Source organism: Macrobrachium rosenbergii, chromosome 2 (assembly GCF_040412425.1).
Source record: "Macrobrachium rosenbergii isolate ZJJX-2024 chromosome 2, ASM4041242v1, whole genome shotgun sequence".
Taxonomy (NCBI): Eukaryota; Metazoa; Arthropoda; class Malacostraca; order Decapoda; family Palaemonidae; genus Macrobrachium; species Macrobrachium rosenbergii.
This window is the reverse complement of record NC_089742.1, coordinates 40,307,061-40,325,835: the sequence shown is the minus strand read 5'-3', so window position 1 is coordinate 40,325,835 and position 18,775 is coordinate 40,307,061. Positions and strand designations below refer to the sequence as shown.

The following is an 18,775-nucleotide window of genomic DNA, read 5'->3' as shown; positions in this document are numbered from 1 at the left end:
GAACGTGGTGTTCATATAAAAGAAGTTAGAGAAAATGATAGGAAGTACAAAAATAAGAGAAGTTATTAGAAAATATAAAACTAAATTGATAAATAAGCAGATAAAAATGTAAATAAATCAGTAACACACAATTGTTTGAAGGTAATGATGCATTTGTCTTCTATTTGAACTTTGAGGTTTCTAATTTTTTGCTTTATCCCAGGAGGCAGATGTTCGTTAACTCCGGACAACAACATATATATAATTATTATAGAATGATGTAGAAAACGGTCATAGGCTGAGCCACAGTCATTCGATCCTAAATATTGAGTTTGATGGGGACATTGCCGTAGAAAAGAAATATATCTATGGATGCATGGAAAAGAGATATGTTGATATCTACCTTTCAGTTAAGCGGCCACTGATCAGCGTGTTATCAGAAGAGTCAACAATTATCTTTGTTCGTAAGTTGATATGAAAAGGACGTTCGTGTTCAAAGTAGATAAGACGGAGAAAAAGTGTACACGAATCTTGTTCATGTACACTGTATCCCCTTAAATCTATAATGACAGTATTCCATCAGTTCGGTAGAACACAAGATCTAAAGCAAATGATATCTATATCATCTTTTATGCTGATAAAAAATAATTATTCTTAAGTAATTCAAAACCACGGGGTCATTCAATATCGCGTAGCCGATGCACAGTGAAATCTGGAATTTATTTATCCCATTCTTCACGCAATGCTTTGTTATTAGTTTTTCTGTCAGTGCTTTGATTCAATACGCCAAGGTCAAAAAACAGATATATATCAGAGAGAAAAGCTAACTAGAGAAAATCTTTGTTCTCCACTTCCGTCCGTCGCATATGTATGTATGTGTGTATGTGTGTGTGTATGTATGTACACCGACTAATGATGTTCATATAAGTATTTTCCTTGTGGCAGGTCAGTGTATATATTACGTAATAGTACTTAAGAAAAACAAGTGAGGTGAAGCCTGAATTTTGGTTCTATTCTGGGTTTAAATGCGCTTACATAAAATGATGTACGTATGTATCTCGCTCCCTGTCTCTCTCAACATATATATATATATATATATATATATATATATATATATATATATATATATATATATATATGTGTGTGTGATAATATTATTGTGTGTGTGTAGATATATTTATTTATTGTTATATATATATACATATATATATATATGTATATATATATATATATATATATAAATAAAGAGAGAAGAGAGAGAGAGGAGAGAGAGAGAGAGAGAGAGAGAGAGAGAGAGAGAGAGAGAAGAGGACACTGATAGACTGAACAGTAATTGTAATTTAAGGACACTGTTCGTGAGCTTTCTGTGCCTCTTAACGTAGTCTAAAACATTAAAAATTCATTAAATATCTTTTTCCTCCTTACTTCCTACCAAACTACTGTTTCAAATATCTTTGTATACTACATACTTACATACATTATCATATATATATATATATATATATATATATATATATATATATATATATATATATATATATATATATATATATATATATATATATATATATCTGACTATATGTGTGTGTTCTTATTGTAATGTACAAAAATAAATTCATTAATTTTTAAAGCAAAGAATATTGTTGAACATATTATTATTAAGTATTATTATTATTATTATTATTATTATTATATTATTATTATAATAATAATTTCCTTAGACCCCATATGTCTGTGTGTGTGTGTGTCCAGAGGTTTCTGCAGAATTCCAGGCTCCAGGATTTTCACACACACCACAAACCTATCAAGGAAATTAATATAATAGATTATGTTATTATTATTATTATTATTATTATTATTGTGTGTGTGTGTGTGTTATTATTATTATTATTATTATTATTCAGAAGATGAACCATGAACCATACTCATATGGAACAAGCCCACTATGGCAATTGACTTGAAATTCAAGCTTCCAAAGAAGTAATATTTCGCATTTAACGATATCTAATAATTATTCCTTTCTCTTGGTAATATACAATAATGTTCTTTGTTTTTTAGTTACAGTTTTTCAAATTGGGCCGATAATGCTAAACCACAACTGTTGTTGCGGTTTAGTTCTATAATAAATGAAAACTTGGTTATATTTGACTTGAAAGGTGATGCTGGAATGACCTAGACGTTTGAAAGTTTTCCCTGAAAGAGTTACGGATTCCTTCCGTCTCCACCTCCTGGAAGGACAACAGTAAGGACATTCGCGCATGTGTCCGACGCTGCTATAGCTCAGCAAAACACTAATTTCAAAGTCTCCGGAAACAAGATCGGAGATCCATCAAATCGTCTTAAGGGATAGGATGACGTTTATTCGAAAATTTGATTAAAAACAAGGTAGAGTTTACAAATGAATTCATTGAACAATTGTATGCTCATGAAAATATGGACTACATCGCGGAGCAGTATGGAGTCGACATTCCAGCTTTGGGTGATTTTTAAAGCAGCAATAGTTTTAATATTATCACATTTGGTAGGTAAGTTCTTCACTCGAGAGAAGGACAGAAAGGAATTGAGAAGAGAGGAGGACCGTGGAACAGAGACTGAAATTTTTACTAGAAGCAGCAAAAGAAAGCTTTCGATCGCTTTAGACCTACTGACTGAAATGGTGAAATCTTGGAATCCTTCCGTCTCCAGTTCCTGGAAGTACGAGAGAAATGCCATTAGCGCAGGCGCCTGACGCTATACCTCAGTGAAGCACAAACCTCAGCCTCCAGAAACAAGTCCTGCGATTCTTCAAATCGTCTTCAGAAACAGGACTGTATTCATTAGAAAAGCTGAATGAAAGAAGGTAAAGAGTTACCAGACAAAGACAATGAACAACTGTACACACATGAAAATAAGGACAACATCGCCGACGTTCCCTAAACAAGCAACTAAATGTATATCAGGAAACGAAAACAAAGGTGTGGTTCAATCGATGCTGAAATAGTTTAAAATCTTCAGTATCTTCCTTGACAGTGTTTCAGAATTCTTCGGTCTCCGGCTCCTTCTGAAGTCCAGAAGCAAGCTCCGAAATCCTTCGAATCGTCTTGAAGCCTTCCAAGATTTGATGTCATATTCGTAAAGCAGGGCAAAGTAATATCGCTGTATCATCATAGTCAGGATGTGAGCTCTCTCCACACCAGAACGAAAGAGAAACAAGAAGAGAGAGAAAAGAACTACATCGGAAGGAATCCCAACCACAAGGATGAGGGCTAAAAGGCTTCCAAGGGAGACAGAGAGGGTTCCTGCCAGGCTGGGGAGAAAGCGGGCCTGGGGACCTGGACAAAGGGTGAGGGCCCAAGGCCCCTGAGGAACCATCCACTTAAGGGTACACTTTTGCGGGGAAAGGACCTCTTCAGGGGCTTCCCTGGAGGGAGAGCAGGTTTCCTGTGAGGAGGCTAGGAGAGGAGTGGGCTGGAGGACCACAGACCACAAAGGTGAGGGGACTCAAGGCACTATGAAACCATCCATAAGGGCACTTTTTCACAGGGAAGGACTTCCTCAGGGCTGCTTCCTGGAGGAGACAGGTTTTCCTGCCAGGGCTGGGAAAAGCAGGCCTGGGAGGACCTGAACCAAAGGGTGAGGGAAGGCGCCATAGGAAACCATCCCCTTATGGGAACCTTTGCGGGGAAGGACACTCTTCAAGAGCTGCTTCCCCTGGAGGGAACAGGTTTCCTACCAGGCTGGGAAGCGGGCTGGGAGACCTGAACCAAAGGGTAAGGGTGAGACCTAGGCGCCATGAGGAAACCATCATTGAGGGCACCTTGCCAGGAAGGACCTCTTCAGAGCTAGCTGCTACCTGAGAGGGCAGGTTCATTCCAGGCTGGGAAGCAGGCCTGGGAGGCTGTTTCTGAGTGAGGGGAACTCAAGACGCCTGAGCCATCCCTTAAGGGCACTTTTTCTAGGGGAAGGACCTCTTCAGAGACTGCTTCCCTGGAGGGAGGCAGTTTCCTGCCAGGCTAGGGAAGTGGGCCTGGGGAGGACCTGAACCACAAGGGTGAGTGGGCCTAAGGCGTCCAAGGGAAACCATCCCTTAAGGGAACCTTTGCCAGGGGAAGGGCCTCTTCAGAGACTGCTTCCTGGAGGGGAGACAGTTTCCTGCCAGGCTGAGGAAGTGGGCCTGGGGAGGACCCTGGAACCACAAAGGGTGAGGGGACCCACAAGGCGTCCTAGGAAACCATCGCTTAAGGAGTACCTTGCCAGGAAGGACCTCTTCAGAGGCTGCTTCCCTGGAGGAGGCAGGTTTCACTGCCAGGCTGGGAAGCGGGCCTGGACCTGAACCAAAATGGTGAGGGCCAAAAGGCGCCATGAGAAACCATCCCTTAAGGGGCACCTTTGCCAGGGAAGGACACTCTTCAGGGGATGCTTCCCTGGAGGACTGGCAGGTTTCCTGCCAGGCTGGGAGGCTTGGGCCTGGGGAGGACCTGAGCCAAGAGGTGAGGGAGACCAAGGCGCCATGAGGGAATATCCATGGGCACCTTTGCCAGGGGAAGGACCTCGTCAGAGGCTGCTTCCCTAGAGGGAGGCAGGTTTCATTCCAGGCTAGGGAAGCAGGCCTGGGAGGACCTGGGCCACAAAGGTAAGGAGTCCCAAGGTACCATAGGGAAACCATCCATTAGGCACCTTTGCCAGGGAAGGACCTCCTCAGGGGCTGCTGCCCTGGAGGAGGGGCAGGTTCCTGCCGGGCTATGGCAGTGGGCCTGGAGGGACCTGAACCACAAGGGTGAGGGCAAAAGGTGCCTAGGGAAATCATCATAAGGGCACATTTTCAGGAAGGACCTCCTCAGAGGCTGTTTCCCTGGAGGAGGAGGCAGGTTTCCTGCCATGCTGAGGTAAGTGGGCCTGGAGGGACCTGAACCACAGGGTGAGGGGACACCAAGGCGCCTAAAGAGAAACCATCTCTAAAAGGGCACCTTTGCCAGAAGGACACTCCCTCAGAGGGTGCTTCCCTGGAGAGAACAAGTCTCCTGTCAGGCTAGCTATTATTATTATTATTATATTATTATTATTATTATTATTATATTACTGCTGTGATAACGTTACAAAAAATCACGAATTCTAACTGTCCTGTTTCTGCTATGAAAATTATAATAATAAAATATTCTTTTGAAATACCTGACCTAAATGGAAAATTTGGAAGAGGAAGGAGTTCTCCCTAAAAAATTAATAAAACATGATATTCATTTGCGCGAAAAAGACTCAAATGATGTAAATGATTTATTGTAGCGTAAGTGAAAAATTTACATCGCTTTGCTGAATTACTGTGGCTGTTATTAAATTATTATACACTTAGAAAGGTTTAAATTTTTTTAATTATCTTATATGATCTTTTACCTCTGTGCTACCAGTTCCCGTGTGTCCAGTGAGTAAGGATCATTATACAGTCAATAACTTAACTTTAGTGAAATCGAGGCGGTTTTCCCTTGCACCCTTCTCGGTTCTCAAGGGAAAAAGAAAAGTAGACATTAGAATATCTTCCTATATCCAAATGAATTCTTGTCCGTCAAGAGACAATACGTGATCGCAGGCAAATAGAAATTGGGGTCATTTTCGTTGTTGTGATCTTTGCTCGATCAATGACTTGGAAAAAAAGGGGCGAAGGTTGATGGTGGTGTGGGGGGTGGGAGATGAAAGGGGTTGGTATCTTGCTCTCACAAAATTATCATATTTACGTTGTCTTTTCTCTTCCCCTCCCTTTCCTTCCATTTATTTCTTCTTCTTCTCTCTGTCTCTATTCTTGCTCTTAATTAGGGAGGGCCTTTTGGAAATTTATTATCTTGAATAAGTTATTTGATACTGATCTTCTGGCGTTGATGACCGTCATCATAACGTTAACATCATCTCTCTCTCTCTCTCTCTCGTATAACTGGGGTATATTGCTGTGACCTAGTTTCATTTCCACGTGTGGGCGTTTTTACTTGACACCATTTTTACAGTGACAATTTTCCCGCATCTCCTCTGAAATATGGTTACTATTATTTTTTAGGGGAGTCTGACATTTATTATTTTATAGCGGTGGTCCATTTTCTACCCTTTATTTTTTTCCATGAGCATTTTTATGTTTCACTTACATTTTTTTGTTTTTAATTGGACGTTTTTATTCCGTCCTTGCGTTATTAAGCATGACGAATCAGTGCTGTAGTATCATACCTTTCCTTTTTTTTTTCAAGAAGACGCTTATTCTTATCTTCCTTATTTCTTTGAATGTGAGTCAAAGGTTTCTTCAGACCAACAACCGTAAATTTCTCGAAATCTTTGCCAGTACATCTTCGACCGATGCCTATTTTCTTTACCCCTGTGCTATTTCATCAACGAAATAGCATCGTGGTACTAAAAGACCTCTGATCATACCGAAGAAAACTGACTACCAGTTTTCAAAGCTTCCTTTGAAGTTAAATACAATTGATTATCTCCTTCTGAAGACGTATACACATACACACACACAGGCACACACATCAATGGCTCTAGTAGTTCCAACAACCATGTTTCACCTAGCGAGAGACTAAAGTAAAATCCAGCAGAGGGGAAATGACTTGAGGCTATCTATTATTTTATTAAAATAATTCTCAAAATCAACTTCCCATCCCATTCGTCTAGCTCTATTAACAATTATGTGAAAATACTTTTCCTTTTGTGAAATTTAATATAACCAATGATGACAGCGTTTTATGACAACTCAGTTATCGACACCAATCAAGCCGAGTCATATTGTACATGAGACTCATTGGTCTATGGTTCCCGCACTGTGCGTTATCGTAATTGAGAGTTCCTGAATACTGCTTCAAAACCCTCCTTATAGTAGGAGTTTATTCTTTAAACTGCAGTATCTCTAAAAGTCCTTCGTGAATTGTCAAAGTTTTGGAACAGGTTAAAAGCGTCCATGTTACAATGATAAATCCTCGTCTAATTCTCATCTCAACATAAATTAAATCAAATGATATTTTCTTTCGACTCTAAATGATTTCGTACTATGATACTTTTCCGGACAAAATGCATCATCCATACTTTATGTTATAGAACTATTAGCTTATTTCATGATCATGATTAACTTTATCTCTTATTACCTTAAAGCATTATGGTAATATCCCCACGGCGGTGTGGAATTCCATCCGGAACCTTCCCAGCAAGCCCATTAGCTATTCCAACTATCTCACAAGAGGAAAGCCTCTTTTTTTATTCAAGCGTATTACACATAAAATATTCCCTCTGTCTCTGGTATCGTTTTATTAGCCTGTTATTACTCTAACTCTCTCTCCACACACACACACACACACACACATATATATATATATATATATATATATATATATATATATATATATATATATATATATATATATATATATCTTTCTCTCTTTCTCTATATGAATACGTGTAAGAAGATAAGTGTGGAGAAAGAGAGAAATATGCTCTATATATATATATATATATATATATATACGGCATCGCTATGTGAGTTAATGTTATTTTACATTATCCCCACATGACTCACACTCATTCATAAAAAGCAAATAGGACCACGAACGACTTACAAAGGAACAACAAATAAATAAAGTTCAGAAAAAATAGAACAAATCCATATACAAGCACCAACACAAATGTAACAAATATACGAGGTAATGACGCACGATTTTAAAGAATCATGACACCCTCCCTTAAACATACGAACACTGGCATCCATGACACTACCTTCTCCATCCCTCTGCCACCCCCTTCCCCCACCCCAGCTCCAATAACTCTCGCCCCAAAGCCAATTTTTCCTTTCAGGAAATTCACTTTTCTCAGCTCCCTCATTACATCATTTGAAGTCCGCTGTCATGATGGATGAGCCAGTGGCTCTCTCACTCGAGAAACAGAGAGAGGAAGAGAGAGTGGCTCTCCACCCCCTTCCCTCCCCCCACCTTCTCGCGGTTATTGTTTTGATCGAAAGTAATGGTTCTCACGGGGTTCGGGTCTTGTCGTTCATCCAGGGACCTTGTGGTGGTCGGCAGGCGTCCGGAATATGAACAGAATTGTTATTATTATTGTTTTTGTCACTGATGTTTTTACTGGTTTTGGTGTCACTGCGGTTACTGCTACGGCTCCTGTTACTTTCAAGGCAAAGCATTAATGTATGCTCTCTCTCTATATATATATATACATATACAGTATATATATATGCATGTATGTATGTACGTATATATAAATATGTATATATATATACAGGTATATATATATATATATATATATATATATATATATATATATATATATATATATATATACTCGTATATATATATATATATATATATGAGATAGAGAATGACGACTATTTCAACTAATTCGCACTAAAAGTAATAGGAGCCACGTGCACGCGCGCGTACACACATACATACATCTATATATGTATATACTGAAGACACATGTGGAGTACATATGTGTGAACAATGAAATTCGACTCGATAACCTTGCATAAAAAACAAAAAATTACAGATATTTTCCATAACTTCTGAAAAAAATCGAGTAGATTACACAACCTTTACGACAGGTCGTTATAACCCGGCATGAAATAATATTCCGTTGCCTCACTCTTTTTATAGTCTATAATGACTGTGATTATGAGATTAACAGAGCGACTAATCTAACTTCAGTCATATTTCTCTGGGATTACAATGATAGCTCGGCCATGGCAGTGAAACTGAGCGAATACGGAATTTCATTTCGGCTTCAATAGCAGGACTTTTAGTCATTGTTTCAAGTTTGGGAGCTGATGCATTATTTTTCCATTGATTTATATTCCATGAATAATTTCCTTCTGCATATTTATTCATTTCGGCTGCGTCAGTCCCCTGGATATGCTTTTGTTCTTTGGTTATTGTTTCAGGAAACCGAAAATAATCAATAGTTTTTTTTTACATAATAATTTAGCTATACAAATAACTTTTACCTTCAGCATGTATTATGTGATTCTACTCCTACTGCGTCAATATCAGGACATGGCTTTGCTCCGGTAATTGTCGCTTCAACGTGAGAAGAGAATAAATAGACAATTTCTTACGTGCTTTGCCTGTAACATATTTCTTTCGCGCATAATTTGCTACTTTTAGGGTAAATGTCTGGTGATCTTTTACTTCTAATCTCTCACTTAAAGACAGCGTCAGACATTGTTCCAGAGGACAAAATACTGTATTGCTTATTTGTGTCTGCGTAGCACGAGAGTTTACGTTCTAATGGCGATTCAAGCGTTGATAAACCTAAAGGGCTGCTTATAGAGTTAACACCCCTGCTTTATGAGATTACCTTGAGCGGAACAGTCATTCAGTAAGGAATGGATTAAATTTTTTATCCCCACTCATTAAAATAATGTAGGGCTTTTGTTTTAGATTGAAGTAAAATTATATCGCTGATTTTTCTTTTTTCACGACAAAATAGATCTACTCATGTTACAGTCTGAGATTCTTTTGAGTGTACTCATGAACTATCAGAGAATATCGTGAAAACTGTCTTTATCTAAAGTTTAGGGATATTCACAATTGTTTTTGCTTCTTACTCCCCATTATGGTCCATTGCCCCCTCTATCAGTAATTTTTCGCAGTTTCTATTATCTAAAAGGCCTCTTTACCTCATATATAGCAATGCACCCAAGGTCTGGTCTGTTGCAAGCTGTAAAATCTGTTTTATATCTAAGAGGCAAGGGGTTACTATCCTCACACTAACTCCTTAATCTTACGAGATCTTAATGTCTGGAATAACATTGCACTGTTATTCTTCATTCACTCCAACGGTTCTCAGTTCTCATTGTGACCCACTGCTGCTTGCACTATAGACCCCTCCATAATTCCTGGTCATGTTGACTTCCCAGGAGACTGTCTCTTCTGCATTCTGAAAATCACGAAAACAAATATGTTCCAAGAATGCTAACATAACCTAAATAACTCCTTTCTCAAAAGTGATTAATGAGCTATCCTTTAAACGTACCCTCTTTTCCTGTAATGACAGTAAACAACGTGAGGTAACGTTACGTGTATTAGTTAATTACTCGCAATTGCTTGCTTGATGGCAGTAATCAACAGGCAATGGAGCCTTAAGTAATGGATCGGGTGATTTGCTGGGCGTGGTGAGTGTACGAAGGTCGGAAAGTTGAAGAGGTGACTTTAATTTTTAGGGAGGGGCGTGGACGGACGCACCAGAGAGAGAGAGAGAGAGAGAGAGAGAGAGAGAGAGAGAGAGAGAGAGAGAGAGAGTATGGGCACTTACAAAATATTATGATGGTAAAAATAAATTCGAATCGAGGGGAGGTGATTATATCTTTTACGGGAGTGAGCATGGACGCCAGAGATAGGCATAAACACTGCAAGATATGGTGGTAAAAATAAATTCGAATGGATGAGGAGGTGATTATATCTTTTAGGGAGTGGCATGGGCGCCCCTCCTCCACACACACACACATACACACACACACACAGAGAGAGAGAGAGACTAAAAAAATGTTTATGGGTCCTGCAAAATTATTTAAATGCTGGAATGTATTAGGCAACTCAGGAAACTGCTAAGAGAAGATGAAGGAGTTATAATGATTTACCAAAAATTTTAAAAATAATAAAAAAATTGAACTTATGGGAGCCCTGCTGTCGTTTGTCAGCGGCCGATGGGACAGGAAACCCAGTGCCCTAACCTAGCCCAAGCCCGAAAGAAAACAAGAATAGAGGAGGAAAGAAAGCGAAAATGAATGGAAGATTTTATGAGTCTGTGAAAACGAAACCAATTCTCTGAACCAAGAATACTGTTATGAATTCGATAGATACTGAAAGGAAGGTTCCAGTTTTATGAAATTGAAAGTTTGTTGTTTATTATAAGATGTCACGACACATTGAAAACTATTCAACTTTTAGTTTTGTGTACTAAGTGAAAGTGGAATTTTTTTGCATGCATTTTATCATGCAAATAATGAAAGTAAAACCATGCAAGAATTATATGCCAGCAATTGACAGAATTTAGATCCAGTTATAAATTCAAGGTCATACATTGCAAAGAAACAGGTGTTTAGAATTCAAACGGCAGGTCTTATACCATCATTCATTGAGTTAATCCTTTTAAATAATTATTGATTTAGTAAATTCCTACCCTGAATGTCCTTGTGGACTAACACTGAGGAACGTAACTTTAGCTGAAATGTAAATAGAGCTAGCAAAAGGATCATAATCCAGCAACAGGGAGGATCTTATCTTTAAAAATTATTTTCATGATTATTTATTTCTGTCGTGGTGCAATGCGCATAACGTTTGTCATCTTCAAACGCTACCTTGTTTGGCGCCAAGAAGAAAAGTAAAAGTGAACTGAAGGATTTCAAAATTTCGTTTCAGGTAAATAAAGGAGTAGAGAGAGAGAGAGAGAGATCGAGAGAGAGAGAAAGAGAGATAATCAAGACATGACACTAAAGTGTTATATGTCAATGACATATATATATCTATATATATATATATATATATATATATATATATATATATATATATATATATATGTAATGTATAAATATATATATGCATATATGCAAAGCATTGAGATACAAATGTCGTTAAATATCCAATTCGCGCGAGGAAGATCACCGAAGGAGAATTATAAATGATAAATTGGTACCCTGTGATTCCCTTGGGTACCAAATCCAGAACATCACCTAATTCCCTTCGGTGATGATTCTCCGAATAACGAATTGAATAAGCTGACATTTTGGCATATGTTTGTACATAAAATGTCACGGTGATGTGATAAAAATATGTACATATGCTGAGAGCAGCTATTGATGCTACAGGAACTAAACATAAATAAAGCAAGCATTTGTGGCTGCTATTCGTCAATGAACATTTTTGACAGAGAAGTAATTTCCAGACACCTCTGGGTATAACCTCATTTCATGTCTTCCAACAGGCCTTCCGACAAGAAAGAGAAGGCTTCCACTGGGTATGAGGTCAAACCAGGTCACCGTAATCTTAGCCGCGCTTGTCGTTCTGCTTTCAGTGTCTATAGTTCCCATAGTGTCGTCGCTTTAGTTATAAGTCGCACAGACGCCCAATGAGAGACTTGGGGCTTATAGTCTGTAGATGTTATTTTAAGTGATGGCTACATGTTCGATGTTTTTTTTTTTTTTGTAATTATGTATAAGCTGATGTACAAAAAATCCTTTTCAGCTCCTCAGAGAATTCTGACTTTACAATCTGTCATTTTTTTCTGATGAATGTTTTTACAGCAAACCATTTTTCCTTCTCAAGGAGTTAGAAGTTAATTATCTTTATATTTCATTGAAATTATGTTATATCCACGTGTTGTCTCTTGTGTTATTTATACGAACGGTCTCTTTAATACGTAGTGGATTTAAAGATACATGTTCCATTACGTGTTCATTCTGTTTATGATTTGGTTGTTTTTGTATCACGCTTTGAGTCCGTAAATACTCTTATTTCAGTGTGGGTTAAATCACTGATTATTTTTGCAATGCACTCACATTCATAAACGCTTTCAACTAATAATATAAGCGTTAGATCCACCAATTATCTTTATTTTTTGTGTGCTAAATCCATAAACTCAGCCTCTTATGATCCCTAAATACATTTGATTTTCTCTTCTGATATAATCAGAATCAATAGCTAGCTATGTGTTCGCTTCTCTTTCCCGGCTGTGACCCACAAACGGTCACACCAAACCCTTGTGGCCTACAGTAAGTTTCTGAGCATTGCTTTCGTGACAAGGTTGCTAGCACAGATTTTCCTGGGAACTTAATTGGCGAGCAGATGTCGCATAATGTCATTTTATTTTTATGAATGAAATTGCCTGAAAGTCCTTGAAGTTGTGCAGTTTGGAAGTGTAGAAAAAAAGGGTCTATCTTAAAGATTATTTCTTATTTTTATGTTTATTTTTGTGTAGCCTAGTTGAGCGCTTATACAAATATGACTAAGTAGTAAGAGCGTACTTTAGATTTTTTAGAATTTCCTAGAGCAGGCTCGCTGGCATTTGATTCACCTGAAGACACAATTTAAGAAATAGTGTAGTCGTATTGTAAATATCACCAGCACATTCGAGTTAAGATTAAAATGAATCAGTGCATTCGTTTATTTTTGGTAAATCATGTGATGTTGAATAGGCAAACAAATATGTGAACAAATGAATAACACACGAAATTTTACATTTAATTAAATAACGAATGAACAAATACATAACTGAATGTATAATTAAAAAACCAGTGACTCTTGAACGTATTTGCAAATAAAAGAAAATTTTCAGATTATATTAAGAAAACTAAGTATACACTGTTGTAATTCGTATAATCACAGACATTATGGAATGTAGAAGCAAACAAGCAATGTGTAAAAGGAGTGATAGGTAGATGTGAATCTATCTAAACTTAATTTTCTTAGGTGTAAAAACATGGACGTTTTCTATTTTAATGATTTAAACGCCAATATTATTTACCTCACATCTCTAACCTCTTTCCCCGGCCAGATTGACCCCAGATATAGTAGTGGACGATACTGGGGACCCTGCCCCTATTCATGGAGCCAATATGGGCCAAGGGGGCCAATCTGGTGACCCCACAAAAATACCCATCGTTTTGCTCCAGGGATTCTTCAGGGGTCCCGGGGCAAAATCGCCTCATCACCGAAGACCTTCTCTGGTAAGAAAGAAAAACTGCTTTTTACAATGTTTTTTTATATATGCCTGATCTTTTCATCTTCGGATTTTATGTTCAGGATTTAAGAATATCTTTCTGTGATATATTTACGATTGAGTGAGTGTGTCTTCAGTACCTAAGAAATGAGAAAACGTAATATAATAATAATAATTATAATAATAATAATAATAATAATAATAATAATAATAATAATAATAATAATAATAATAATAATAATAATAATTACTGTTATTATTATTATTATTACTACTAATATTATTATTATTATTATAACGGTAAAAAATCCACACTGATGTAAGTATAAATATATATATATATATTTACACTTACGTCAGTATGGATTTTTTCACCATTTTAGTGACTCGTGATAGTGAGATTCTTATGAAAATAATAATTATAATAATAATAATAATAATAATAATAATAATAATAATAATAATAATAATAATTATTATTATTATTATTATTATTATTAATATAAACAGTAAAAATTCACACTGATGTAGTATAAATATATATATTTTGCCGTCAGTATAATTTTCACCATTTTAGTGACTCGTAATCGTGGGATTTTTATGAATAATAATAATAATAATAATAATAATAATAATAATAATAAATAATAATAATAATAATAATCTTTACAGGCTGTTAGTGAAATGGCCCTTCCACCTGACCTAGTCGACGTCACATCAATGATCAGAGGCGCTTTACCCGTCCTTCCTAGATCTCTGGCTGCTCTCTGCCTCACCCTTAACATCGTGGTGCCCGGTTTAGGTAAGGATGGTGAGGGCAAGGTAAGGGTAAGGCTACAGGTAAACACTTTCCTTTTCAGCAAATGAACTCGGCTTAATAAAGGATGGTGATCACACAGGTGGGGTATGGATAAATAATTTTCCTCTGAACATTGTAGTATCCACTTCAAGTAGAGAGAGTAAGCACCAGGTATATGTACAGGTAAATGATATCCCTGATATTGGCAGTGGCCGGTTTAATCGAGGACTGTGAGCGCACAGGTAGGGTATGAGTAATTAACTAACCTCTTAACATCGCGCGGCCAGGCAAGTAAAAGTATGATGTGCGCAAACTGGTTAATACTTTTTCCAGTATTGTGTGATGATTTTTGATATATATATATATATATATATATATATATATATATATATATATATATATATATATATATATATATATATAATAATCTTGAAAATAATAATAACGATATGTATATACATAATATATATATATGTATGTACATATCCGTTATTATATTTCCCAGATGCATTATATTACCTATATTATTGTGGTAAAGATAATAATTGTATTTACTGCACAGTGTGGATCTTCAGGTACTTTTTACATTATCATTATTATTATTATAATCCATCTAAGTATCATCAATATCAATGTCCTCTCTCGAAGGCATATATATATATATATATATATATATATATATATATATATATATATATATATATATATATATATATATATATATATATATATATATATATATATATTTTTGGGGAAAATAATAACATATATATATATATATATATATATATATATATATATATATATATATATATATATATATATATATATATATATAATAACTATATATATATATATATAATATGTATGTATATACATATCCGTTATTATTATTTCCCAAGGTATTATATTACCTATATTATTGTAGTAAAGATAATAATTGTATTTACTGCACAATGTGGATCCTCAGGAAATTACTTTTTTATATTATCATTATTATTATAATCCATCTAAGCATCATCAGTATCAATGTCCTCTCTCAAAGGCACGATGCTGAGCGGGTGGCTGGGGATCTGCTGGGGGCGGAACCGCCTCGCACCCGTGGAGACGGGCGGGACCCGTATGACCTCCGTCGTCGTGACGGGCGTGACGGGTCTCGTCCAGCTCTTCACCGTGACGTTCTTCCTCGTCGGGTGGTTCTGGGGCGTGGCCTGGGGGATCCTTCTCGTTTCTATATCGAGTGAGTTTTTTTTTTTCTTTTTGAATTGCGGTTGAATAGACACTTGGTAAGGGGTTGAGAGAGAGAGAGAGAGAGAGAGAGAGAGAGAGAGAGAGGGGGACTTTGTAATGTTCCAGTGATTAGTCACATAAATAGATAAACGAAGAAATTATGCTTTGAAACGCTGGTATCAGCTGACAAAGCCATTATACTGTGTGTCCATTTCAGTAAGTCTACCCACTGGAGAGAGAGAGAGAGAGAGAGAGAGAGAGAGAGAGAGAGAGAGAGAGAGAGTAAATTTTCAAGTAAATTCAACACCTAGATTTTGTGACGTCACAGCTGAATAACCAGATATATAGATATGAGATGAATGATATAATGCCTTGAAAATCTTGAACTATCAATTGGCAAAGCCTCCATATATATATACAGTCAGTATATTTCAGTTAGTCTGTCCATTGTAACACTTCTAATCCTTCCATTTTTACAGACAAATACGCCAGCTTTTGTTCGGAACATCGGAGCTCTATATCTGGGTCTGTCAATCTGGAAATGCTTACCGTCAACGCCAGCTGAAATCACCATTCCAAAATTTTAGATTGGCCCTCTTCACTCCGGTCAGCTCACCGCTTCTACACTATTTGGATGTGAAGATACTTCGGAGTTTTTGGCAAATTTAATTCGTAGGAATTCGTGGATTCCATGAAAATTTTAGTGTTATCGTCATTGAAAAATCTATCGTTTTCTATCAAAAGATGATGAAAATTTAACAATTCCAGGAAATTTCTGAAAACTGTGAATACAAATACTGCACATCCGCAACTTTTCTTAGAGAAAAGTTGTGAAATTTGATTGTTTCCGGCAACTTATTGAAAATTTTAGTGTTATCAGGACTTTCCCAGCTTTCATAACAAAAATTTATGAAATATTAAAATTTCCTTATATCATGCATATTGGAAAAATGTCCCCTCGCCACTTGAACAATATATAATGAGTTATTTTTCCCATATTGCTTGATGGTACTGAACCTGTGAAATCTCACCCACGTTCCTTTAAAACTCTATTCCTCGTGAAAACGTAAAGGCTTCCTACGTAGTGGTGTGGAGAATTTCAGTGCATAAAGTCTTCGTAATTCAATGTATAATATTAAAAATTCGCTTACACATGGTTATCTTTTGGAAATATTCAATGCTGAACCTTTGTCGAGAAGTAAGGCATAATTCAAGATGTAAATTGTACTTCCCGATATACCTGAATGAACTTTGTACTGTACTGATCAGATAATCTGCGTTTACGCCACATTATCTCGAATATGATGATTAGATTTTGAGTGCATTACATATATTACACACGCACACATACACACACACATATATATAAGCAGATACCTACATGGTATATATAACTACTATGAGATTTACTGAGAAATTCTTCAGTTTAGTGGCCTATCTGAACTAGACTAAGAGCAAAAGTTCGAACCAGAACATTCGAATACATAACAGAACTTAGGTGAATGGTGCAGGCACCTCAATCGGTAGGTATATGTATTTTTATAATGTTAAGGTTCATATTTCGAAGTGATATGCTGATATCACTTCCAAAGAGATATATTCCAAAATAAGCTTTTCGTTTACTGTAGTTATGCCAGTTAGGAAAAACTGTTGTTGAGTTTTACCTGAAAAGAAGGAAAATCTTAAGGTAAATCCCAGAAAATTCACGTCATTCGTCGTAGCTATCTTAGGTAGCAAGGAGTACAGAACGTAGCAGCATATATTAGCAAGTTGCATTATAAGTATGAAATGGAGATGATTATATGAGAGGCAGCGCGTTGGTAGTGACAGAAACATTCCAGGTTAACAATGATCAAGAGAAAAACTTTTCTAAGGAAAGTCAACAGCTGCTAAGAATCAAGTCTACTGACGTAAGCAGTCGTGGTAAAAACACGTAAAAAATGCGCCGAAGTTTCTTCAACGCAATCGCGTTTTTTCTGGCCACGGCAATAAAAAATCAACCACCGAAAATAGATCAATCTTTCGGTGGTCTCGGTATAACGCTGTATGAGCCGCGACCCATGAAACTCTCAGCCGGCCGTGGTGGCCTGTGTTGTTGCGGTGCCAGAGGCATGATTATGGCTAGCTTTAACCTCAAATAAAATAAAAACTACTGAGGCTAGAGGGCTGCAATTTGGTATGTTTGATGATTGGAGGGTGGATGATAAACATACCAATTTGCAGCCCTCTAGCCTTAGTAGTTTTTAAGATCTGAGGGTGGACAGAAAAAGTGCGGACGGACAAACAAAGCCGGCACAACAGTTTTCTTTCACAGAAAACTAAAAATGCACAGCTACCAAAATTCTCTTTACGTTTGTTTGTTATATATAAATATAAATAATTTAATAAACAGTATTTTGTATATAACACTACTTCTGTTCGGTAGGTCGACAATTTAACGTTGAATAAACGGTATCTGATCAAGTGTTACACTCTTCTAGTCTTGTAAGAATAATTCAAAAATATGCAGCTATGCATTATAATAAATTATATGACTGATAAGTGACCGTTATCCGTTAACTTAGAGTAGGATTGACTGATCTCATATTGTAAACTGGAGTAACAGAAACCGTGGTCACCGACGCCATAAATACTCTCAAGTTTTGAGAATATTTAGTTCAGTGCAATCTGGTCAGTTTTTGGATGGGTGATCGGGAAGAATGTCAGATCTCGTTGGCACACAAGCTCTCTTTACTGTTGCTGAACCTTGCAACAGATTATAGGAGTCTGTTGGGAGTGTTAAGGGGTCAATTTAAGGCAAAAAATAAATATGAAAAGAACAATTCTGGTGTCTGTTCAAGAGAATCAAAACCTGCCGTATACAAAATACATACATGTATATATCTATAAGCAGAACAGGGCTAAATGAGAAAGTCTCCCTTATCTGCTGTATTCAGTAAAAAATAAAACTTATATCCTATACAGTCTATATATACGAGTATGTATCCATTATCATACATATGTATTTCATCTTCCTAAATGTGATTCACAGATAATGAATATAAGTTTTTCTTGTCTACTTGGTCAGTAAAGTATTCTGTGCTTTAAGTGGTTATA

The 18,775-nt window shown here is 36.7% G+C and overlaps 1 protein-coding gene across 2 annotated transcripts in view; it reads left to right on the top strand.

Annotated features, from left to right (window-relative positions):
- The window catches only part of LOC136845705 (uncharacterized), a 47,831-nt gene extending 29,954 nt beyond the window's left edge, over window positions 1-17,877 (top strand). The window contains exons 3-7 of one of the 2 annotated variants that reach the window (XM_067115868.1): window positions 11,917-11,949; window positions 13,486-13,657; window positions 14,323-14,452; window positions 15,495-15,689; window positions 16,159-16,468. In XM_067115868.1, the coding sequence (XP_066971969.1) occupies window positions 11,917-11,949; window positions 13,486-13,657; window positions 14,323-14,452; window positions 15,495-15,689; window positions 16,159-16,244 (616 nt within the window). In that variant the 3' untranslated portion in view covers window positions 16,245-16,468. Of the gene's footprint in view, window positions 1-11,916; window positions 11,950-13,485; window positions 13,658-14,322; window positions 14,453-15,494; window positions 15,690-16,158 lie in introns of both variants that reach the window. The other variant, XM_067115877.1, reaches the window with a different exon arrangement.
- Window positions 17,878-18,775: the final 898 nt, after the last annotated feature.